Below are 10,747 nucleotides of genomic sequence, written 5' to 3' on the forward strand. Positions count from 1 at the left end.
TTGAGCCCACTAATAATGTTATGTTATAAATTAATATAAACTTTTTATAAATAAATGCATAAACATGTATATATAAACATTTGAAAAAGGAGATGTCGGAGTCGGATTTTGTGCTGCTCCAACAAAAATTTTCCAACTCCGACAATTTGAGAAGCATTCTGACTCCGAGTCCTAAATTGATTGATTAATATTTAAATACGGGAAGCAGGATAGATAGTGGCGAATTAAACACTGCTGAAAACTTTGTGATTCAATTTAACAACAAACAGCAGTTGGTTTTAAGTTTTCGATTTGAACTTTGTTCGTGAAATGAGTTAGAAACACAAAAACAACTAGTCTTGCGCGCATAAACCGCATACAAGCACTCCATCCATCCATCCATCCATCCATCCATCCATCCATCCATCCATCCATCCATCCATCCATCCATCCATCCATCCATCCATCCATCCATCCATCCATCCATCCATCCATCCATCCATCCATCCATCCATCCATCCATCCATCCATCCATCCATCCATCCATCCATCCATCCATCCATCCATCCATCCATCCATCCATCCATCCATCCATCCATCCATCCATCCATCCATCCATCCATCCATCCATCCATCCAACACAACTGCGAACATTGAACTCCGAACCAGTCTCCGATGGGATGTTTTTCATTTTGCGCGCTCACTTTATAAACGACCCTTTGAAAATATTTATTGTGTAACAAATTGCAAAGTCACTCTACGTATTTTGAATAATAATTGATGATGTAATATGGAGATCCCACTTTAATTATTTACTACGTTTAGATCTCACACGTTCCAGTGTATGAGGCATGTGAACAACATAAAACAGTTCTTCTCACACATTTTGATTTTGTGAACTGGTATTTAACTCTGCTGTGCCTGACATAACAAGGACCATCCTAGAAGGTGCAATAAAAATCTCGACGTGTCAAGAACTGTAAATGAGATCCCTGATATTCTTGAACAATCACTTCAGCAACTTGATAAGACGAGCAAGACATATTTGATATGATAGATTTTTAATAGAGTTTATTTTAAATTTGTCCATTATACATATCGGAATTTTAACGGTGGCTGTGGGCACGTTGTAAAATATTTAAAAACCATTCATTTCAGTTTGGTTTCATTTCAACAACCATTGTAAAACGTCTGCCAGAAGACTAACGCTGTGAGTCTGTCAACATCTCAGAATAACAGAATAATTTTGAACAATTTGGTTTTTTAGAACCCTTCAGAAATAAAACCTCAAGTTTTTTGTCAACTAACTACAAACCATCATTTTGAGAAGCCGTGATATATACGTATCGTGTCACGTGAAACAACGTCGTCAAATTATCATCCATGTTTTAAGGAATGTGGTGAGTTTGAACGAACTCATGCTGGCTTACACAACGATGATTTGATTGACTGCCTACAAGCTAACTTCATCGTCAAGTTCGTCTCCCCTCGTGCAACATTACATACTTGTCGTTTGATATATGACTGTATGTATATTGCATGTGCATCACATACTAGCTACCTGCCATGATGTTTCATGATAAGTTGTCATATGCTAAATTTGTTTATTTTAATCCTTTTTACGCAGACACACAGACAAACACACACACAAATACACGCACACACACACACACACACACACACACATATATATATAGTATAGTAAATATATAGATTATACGTGCATTCATATAAGCTACTTATTTAAGTGATATTTACAGTGAAGACTATATGGCATTAAATGAAAGCGCTTGTACTGTTCGCCGATATAAACAAACTGCACGTTTCATCCATCATTTTCAACAAGTAGCAACAATCAGTTGTGAATGTTAAAACAGGCGATAATTGAAAACAAATAATGTACACAAACTTGAGATGCTATTATCGAAGAACAGTTAAATTTTATTTACAGACACTTTTGTTGATTATTTTGAATTGTAAATTTTTGATTTAGAGTTAAAATAGTTAATGAAAAATTATTTTTTGTCAACAATGGTATTAAAAGAAAACTGGTTACAGGGTTGTTCCAAGAAATGAAATCATTTCCAACATTGTTGCGTTCATCTTCTTCATCATCGTCAATATTTTCTTCATCTTCCAGAAGACCATAATATTTATCATCATTAACCCGTAAACAACAGCACCACCACCATGATGATGTCAGACACTTACTCATTGAACCTTGAGACCGGCCTGACTACAAACGTCAACTACCTCCTAAACAACAGCTACAACAATGACGTCATCAGCAACAACGACATCATCAACGACTACACCACAGCATTTAACAACAGAAGCAACTTCAACAACGACACCGACATTTCCATCACCAACAACAGCACCAACGAAAAACTCCTCTCAAACTTCTGTCTAAATTTTCGGTTTGTGGTGAATGCCTGGGTTATAGGCCCACTATGTTTGATAGGCGTCATCGGCAACACGGTCTCGCTGATCATTCTGCGACTTGACAGGCAGAACAAAACTGCCTCCATGCTCCTGCAGACGCTCGCACTCGTTGACAACCTCACACTCATCATGTCATTCATCCTTCTATCAACCATCTACTCCGGGTGAGATTTTTGAAATTTTTTTTTGCATTTCTGCCGATATTTTTTTACTATTTCATAAAATTTTGCTTGAAATTTTGTATTTTTGTGTAATGTTAATCAATCTCAAAGTTGACTCTGGTTTGTTTGCTGTGGTGGTTGTTGATGCTTGTTTGTTGTTGTGGTGGTTGTTGTGGTTTATTGATAGCTATGCATGCTATTCATTACAATTTTTAATTATTTGAGGAAGATTAAGAAGGATAATTAACAAATTTAACTATCATAAAAATTGAAAATTTGCGACTTCTTATATGGTAATTGGTTATATAGCTAACATTTGGGGTTTTGTTGAATGTTCATTTTTTTTACTTTATATTAATAATATTGTATGGTATTATAATTATTATTGCTATTAATTCTGTTAATATAACATTTTTGTAACTTTTGATATTTTATTTGTTAGTTTCATTATTCTTACTGCTGTCATTTTGACAGTTTAATTCATTAATCATGTGACATCGGCTTCACGATTGTTCTAATAATGTAGCCGCTCGTGATTTATTCCTCGCTCTGACGTCATTTGTATTGAAGAAAGTTTTCTGTTGTTGTGTTGTTGTTGTTGTGATATTGTTGTTCTTGATGTGAGTAAGCAATGTATCTTGGAGATGTAACAATAGTTGTTGCTTTTCTTGAGTTATGGCTAACCAATGTATCTTGAAGATAAAACTGTTGTTGTTGAATTGTCAGAAACCAATGTTGAATCATGATTGTTGTTGATTGATTGTGATTGTTGTTGGGCCGTATCCAGCCAATGTATCATGGAGTTGTGGTTTTTGTTGTTGTCCAGCTGCACCAGACCAATGTGCATGTCTTAGAATTAGATCTTACATAATTTTTTGTTGTCCTTGAAGAGGATTTCACACACAGACATTGGTGTGGTTAGTCTTCTATTTTTTGTTGCATAACTTTTGAAAGGATGGCTCTCGGAGTCGCCAACTTGTTTCATTGTTGCTGCAATTATTCTACCTATATTACATTTTTATCTTCATTTATTTATTGCAACGGTGTTTCTAAATATTTTATACTCAAAGTTTTAGTCTCAGTACAATATATTTAAGTTAAACTTAAAAATACACACATATATTATATACTATATATGTATATATATATACATATATATTATATATGTAAGTGCACAAAACAGTAGCGTTTATAACATAATTTCTATCTAACGGACAATAGGCATTTTGAGGCATTTCTTTGTGCGGCAAGACGACTGTTTTTTAATTATATTTGTCAACATGTTAAGAGGAAAGAAGACAGTCTTTAACACATGGTTTGTTGCCTGTTTGTATGTGTGTTTGTATGTGTGTTAGTGTCTATGTTTGTTTGTATGTTTGCAAGTTATGTGGCGAATGATGTCATTTGTGATAAGCAATTTCAAAGAGCGTTTGCTATCAGCAGATCAGCAAAGACATCCTTCAAAGCTGTGTGCTGTCGTTGAAAGTTGCACTGGTGAAATTGTGAAATTGTTGAAACCTCTCAAGCACCTTTAACTTTTTTTGAAATCACATTGGAAAATTTTCAGAAATATAATAAAACATAAGCAACGAGCGCATGAATAATTAAATAATTAGTCAGATATCCCCTCCAATATGCAGAAGTTTCAATATTTCGTTGCATAATTCACAAAGCGCGTACAAATTCACAAACAATTGTTATCTAAACTCCATGCAATACAAACATGCCCATATGCCAACACATGAACGCGTTAAACAACCAAAAACAACATACTCATAAGATAAGATTTAATTAAATAAAAATGATTTTAATTAGAAATTTAAAGCAAAATTCAACACATTCTCTGCAGATGTGATTCAATTGTAGAAAGGCATTACAATTGAATGGATGTTTAATAAAAGTGGGCCATAAATAGGTAGATACCACTGAGGAGGTAATAAAATTCATCACATTGAACCTAAATTCAGAAATTTCCTTCAATATCTCGAAACAGGAATTAAGGAAAGATAACAATTAGATTGCTCGGTTGAAAGATTTCTGCTGCTGCTCTGCTAGATACAATTGCCATGCTATTAAGAATACGAACTTGTAGTTATTTGAAAATTAAGGAAGGAATAAACAAATGTAATGTATGTATCAATAGATCAAAGCATATGGTTAAACTATTATTATTATTAAATTATTATTATTATTAGTGAATGGATGGATAAATGGATGGATGTATGAATGAATGATTGGTTGAATAGATGGATGGCTGGATGAATGGATGGATGGCTGGATGAATGGCTGGATGGATGAATGAATTTTTAGATAAAATTAATGTTATTGTTTACGTAGATTATTAGATTTAAAAATTAATAAAAGAAAATTAATTGGAGAATTATTTTTATATAAAAAGCCAAACGATATAGTCCAACAGATGATTTAATAACATTAAATACAGAGCGAACGAATGGATGATGTGATGAGTGAACGTGTGTGGGTCATTATGCAGCAGCATTCATTATGTTACAGGTTCTACAAGTAGATAAATGATTGATTGATCGATTGATGATTGAATGATTGAATGAATAGATAATTGAATAAATGAAGAAATCAATGAATTAATGATTGAATGAATGAATAATTGAATGAAAAATTGAATGAATGATGCTTCCAAGCTGGTCGATTGGGCAGAGGATTTGACGGGATGAACATGGATTGACCTAGATAGACGTTACTCAAAAGTGGACTTTGTCATATCAGCGCTCATCTGCAACGCAGAACATGTTATATAAATAATTAAAAATAATGGGAAACATTTAAAAACAAACAAATGGAATAAAACCTCTATTCAGAAATATTTTGCAGAAAACATTTAAAGTAAAATGTTGAAAAACTAAAATATTACAACAAAAGAGAAAAGTTTCCCCCTAGGGTTATCAATCAGCTGGGGGAAGATAAAAAATGTGATTGCTTGTTGCTTATGTCTGTATGTGTGTGTTGTGTATGTGTTTCTTTGTGTACGTGAGTGTGCATGTGTTTCTTTGTGTGCGTGTGTGTGCGTATGTGTGTCTTTGATTGCGTGTGTCTGTGCGCGTTAGCGTTGTGTGCTTTTTATATTTGTGAGCCTAAATGTTTGTTTTTTTAATATGTAAATATTTGTTTGTTTACAATATACTTTCCAAATTTGTTTGCATTTGTGAGTTTGTAAATTTTATTTTTAGCTGCATCCACAGGCGTGTATCACGTTCGTTTGCATGCAAATGTAAACTTTTTATGGTACACAACACGGTTAAAAATACGAACTGTCTAGCGAACAACTGTTTTTGTGATCTATCTACGAATGTATGAATGTTTCCGTAGTTTGTAGAGCAATTGCAATGCATAACTGTTATGATCTGCATGAACCGCAAATTAGACACATACATATGCACTAGAGTGATTACAAATTTTTTTTTCAAAATCTTACTGGAGGAAACCCCTAAATTGTGCCATTTTACTAAAAAATGATATTTGTAAATTTTTAGCTCAATTGGATGATGTTAATCCATGTCCCATCGAGGTTGAAATTTTAAAAAACTGGAAAATTTTGGGAAAGACACACATTTTGTTTGTAAAATGAAAACGGTTTACTTTAGAATAATGTTTATTGGCTTGTTCTTTTCAAATTTTAATGTGATTATTATTTAGCTACCTCTTATAGTTTGTGAGATATTTCCATTTTTACCTATATACCATAGGAAAAAGTTAAATTCTTATATTATGCAAAAATGCTTAATAACTTTAATACTATTTTAGAATAACTTCTAAAAATGTGAACTTCTGTTGACAAAGTAATTGAATTTCTGCAATTTTCACCTATATCGTTTTAACCACCCATCTTTTACGTGTTTGGCTTTCAATTCTTTTAGAAAATAATTTCTGAGTTTTGGTGTTTCTGAGTAAAACTGTTTGTTCCATGGTTATGAATATTTAACGCGAAAGTTTTTTTTAACTTGTACCACCATTAACAGCTCTTTCACTTTCTTGTCAGTTTTTATTGTTCTATGCAAAGTTCCACGGATCAAGAGTAGCCAAAATTTGATTAAAAATGAATAATTAAATAATAAATAAATGACGTAAATATTAAATTTAAATAATTTTAGTAATTAAATAACTAAGGTAATCAACAAATTGGCTTATATATTTTATAATATCAAAATATTATTTGTTGAATACACTTACTCGAGAACTAAAAACTTAAAGACTACTCGGTGTATATATATATATATATAAATAAATATATATATATGTATATATATATATATATATATATTTTTATATTTATATATATATATATATTTACAATATTCTATAAATATTCTGTAAAAATTATGGTCTATTATCAACACACATATATATATATATATATATATATGTATTTATAAATACAAATGAGTTTATACTTTTGGTTTCTCATCCACACAAATCGATGTTGTATTGAAAATTATTTCATTCAAACTTGGTGATAAAAATTTTGATTTTGGTGGTTGGCTTCAGTGAAGTTGGTGAAAATGATGATGACGATAATAATAATAATAATGATTATAAAGAAGATGATGATGATTGTGATGATGATGAGGAAGACAACAACGGTTGCACTGACGATGATAATACCAATGATAATAAAGTTATGATGACGATGATGATGACGACGATGACGACGACGATGATGATATTCAAAAGAATTGAGAAAATACAAAAAATATTTACTTGCTAAATTATTTGGCATTATGGCCCCATGAATGAAGTTGTGAAGATGAGACGATGAAGATTTCGAGATGCAACTGCCTCTAGGCGAGACCCTTTGATGCGCGATAGGTTGGTGGTTGGTGGCCAATGGTGGCTTGTAGTAAGCTGTGGCTGGTGGTGGCTGGTGGGAGTTTTTTTAGATTCCATTTACTTACAATACGTGAATGGCGTATAAAAACTTGAAAAGAAATCTGTCAAGTCAAGTTGGGAATGATGGAATATTTCTATTATGATATCATAATATGTGGTTATTATATGGTTAATTGTTCTTTTCATTAATGTTGTTGCTGTTATTATTTTCATTGATGTTGTTAAAATTGTTATCATTGACATTATGAATATATTAAGGGTTGTAGTAGGCCAGCGTTATAACTTCAAAACAAACAGCCTTCATTTGGTTCGTGTGGCCGTTACTATACGCTACTATGTACATGTACATTGTACACTTGTACGTGTCGTACACCATTCGTCGAACTGAAAACGTTATTACCATTTGAAGGAGGTAAATGTGACAGTGCCTTCAACAATATTATTTTAATCCACACAAACACACACACATACAAAGCACACATAACACACACACTTCACTGTACTAAACACTATTCGTATTCATGATATGGATGTTGCTTATTCTAACTCAAAATTAGCATCGTTATTGGGCTGTTCGTTTTTTATTAAAAATTAAAAATCACTAATAGCCGTAAAAGATTTTTTCTGATTTGATGCACGCAACGATTGGCTGCTATTGTTGTAATATTTGTTCAGAAAATTCCAGAAATAAGAGAAATTTTTTAAATGAATTTTTCTCTTTAAATTAAGCGTAAAATAATTTGCTATTTGAAAATTTATTTCATTTAAAAATATTTTAATCCAGACATGGTAATTTACGTTAGAATGTTTAATATTTCTCAAAATTTAAAAATTGAAATCTTTTGTAAATGCTATCTTATCACTTATTATATAAAGAAATGCGGAAATAGAAAAATTTTATGAAGAATATTGCCATAAATCTCGCCAATGTTTTCTCCATTAAGTTTTTTTTAACTATACATAAAAACCCACGCTTTTATTATGCAAATTCTCTGTTTGTCTCTTTTAAGTTTTTTATATTTCTCACTTTTTTTTTTTCTTCCTTTCATCCCACACACACACACACACACACACACACACACACACACACACACACACACACACACACACACACACACACACACACACACACACACATACACTCACACACACACACACACAAACACACACACACACACACTCACACAAGAAGCACACAAGCACACATACATTTAGATCATGTATTTGTGTTTGACATATGTACACTCCATAATAAATAAATAAATAATTGAACGAACGAATGCACGAACAAACGAACGAACGAACGAATGAATAAACAAACATAAATACATATGTGATTAGTACCTAACTCTAAGGTTTAAATTTCTAATAAAAATTTTAAAATCGTACTTTTCATTCATCCGATTCATTCATCATATAATTATAAAAATAAAGTCGTTGAGAAATAAAAATTTTTAAAAATTGTTTCACCATAGATGCAAGAGAAATCAATTTTTTGTGCTGAGTGATACAAAAACTAATTGAATGAATCAATTTATAACAAAAAATAAAATTACTTTAGGAAATTCGATTAGTGAAATTATTTCTAATCATTAAATAAAAAAAAACTCATTAACACACACCCACCCACTTATTACCACACATAAACATACACCTATATACACATACACACACGAACATTAATAATCTCATTCACACGTAATTGTGTTCACATTTTATAACCAATATATAACAATAAACACTGTGATTCATGTGATTTTTAACATACATTCCAAAGCACAAACATTAGAGAAACAATTTACGTGTGATTAAAATGAATCACATAAAATAAAAACATACAAATATTTTCCACATAATATGTAAACACAATTGAGCATAAGTATATAGTTAAAAATGAAATATTTACATACAAAATTAAAGCACAATTCATTATACAACATACAATTCAGAAATTCTTCCAATTTATATTTTGATTGGTCTGTTAATTTACCATAGTATTTAGCGTTCCTATCTAATGTTCCATATTCTACTAAAATATTCTGGAAAATACAAAAAAATTAATCTTTTATGGATGTGATCTGAATGTTTGTTTTGAAATTAATTCATTAATTGATGCATTTTAGATTATCAGCTTAAAACCCCATTGAAAAAGAATTGTATAAAATGGAATAAATGCTTTATGGACTATCTGCTGATGTCATCATGAGTTTCTGGAACATTCGCTTCGATATTTTTACTGCAAAGGTTTTGTTATGTATTTTGTTGTGTTTTAATTATTGAAATTTTTTGTAACAGATCATGAAAATTATCAAATATTATATACAGACTTAATACATAAAACCGTTAATTTATTTTTAATAAATACTTAAATAAATTTACGCTTTAATCGATATAGTGAAGAACTTTATTGATCAATAGAATTAATTGGTTACACGTTTTTGTACTTATATTCAAGTAAGTGGACGGTATTATATATCAGTAAATATCGTGTGGCGGTTCCATTCAAATTGATGGACAACAAATACTTTAACCGAAATTGTCTGTGAAATACCAAAAACAATTAACGATGGAAAGCATTGACTTGAGCCTGTTTCACATTTTTTTTCACAGATTTTTAAACTTTATTATTTATAAAAATTATTTTTTATGAAAGAAAAATTCAATCTAGATGGAAAATAAAGATTACCATTGGAATAGGTTTCCAAGTTTAATCAGCGCGACGCCAGTGAGACTACGGTCATCAAATGGTTTAGTTACTTTTTGATGGAACATTTTTTGTTGACTTTAAGCAAATATTTATTTCCATGTTCTAGATTAATTTGCAAAATAAAAATCATTTAATACTTTTAATAACAAAACAAAACGAAACGAAACGAAACGGAAAAAAAGCAGTACAGCTGCGCCTGCTTCAATGAAATCTTCTGAATGATATCTAACGTTTCGTGTTGCTTGGCAATTGTTTGCGTTGAATGAACAACGGTTCAGGTAGGCACGCACGCACGCACGCACGCAAGCACGCACGCACGCTCATGTTTATCTGAGGAAAATTATTTAAAAATATAATTTTTTAATTATGTTAAAAACCGACATTCTATGTTACATTTCTATTCAAATAACATTGCTAGAAACATTTTTAACTTTAAAAATTCGTCATATTTTTAGTTAAAAATATTATTTTATGACCGAAAAATTATCAATTTAAACAAATATTGATGATGGCAGCTAACTTAATTAACGTGCAGTGCATTATTCATTTTATAGGAAACATTAACAATTTTTAACTGCACAATTATGCCGGG

At 31.2% G+C, this 10,747-nt stretch overlaps 1 protein-coding gene across 1 annotated transcript; it reads left to right on the forward strand.

Moving 5' to 3' along the window:
- Positions 1-2,169: 2,169 nt before the first annotated feature.
- Positions 2,170-2,592, forward strand: HELRODRAFT_162201 (hypothetical protein; the record flags this gene model as incomplete). The annotated part of the gene is made up of 1 exon (XM_009024475.1): positions 2,170-2,592. The coding sequence occupies one exon, from the start codon at positions 2,170-2,172 to the stop codon at positions 2,590-2,592; it is 423 nt and encodes a 140-aa protein (XP_009022723.1).
- Positions 2,593-10,747: the final 8,155 nt, after the last annotated feature.

Source organism: Helobdella robusta (assembly GCF_000326865.2).
Source record: "Helobdella robusta unplaced genomic scaffold HELROscaffold_4, whole genome shotgun sequence".
Classification (NCBI taxonomy): domain Eukaryota; kingdom Metazoa; phylum Annelida; class Clitellata; order Rhynchobdellida; family Glossiphoniidae; genus Helobdella; species Helobdella robusta.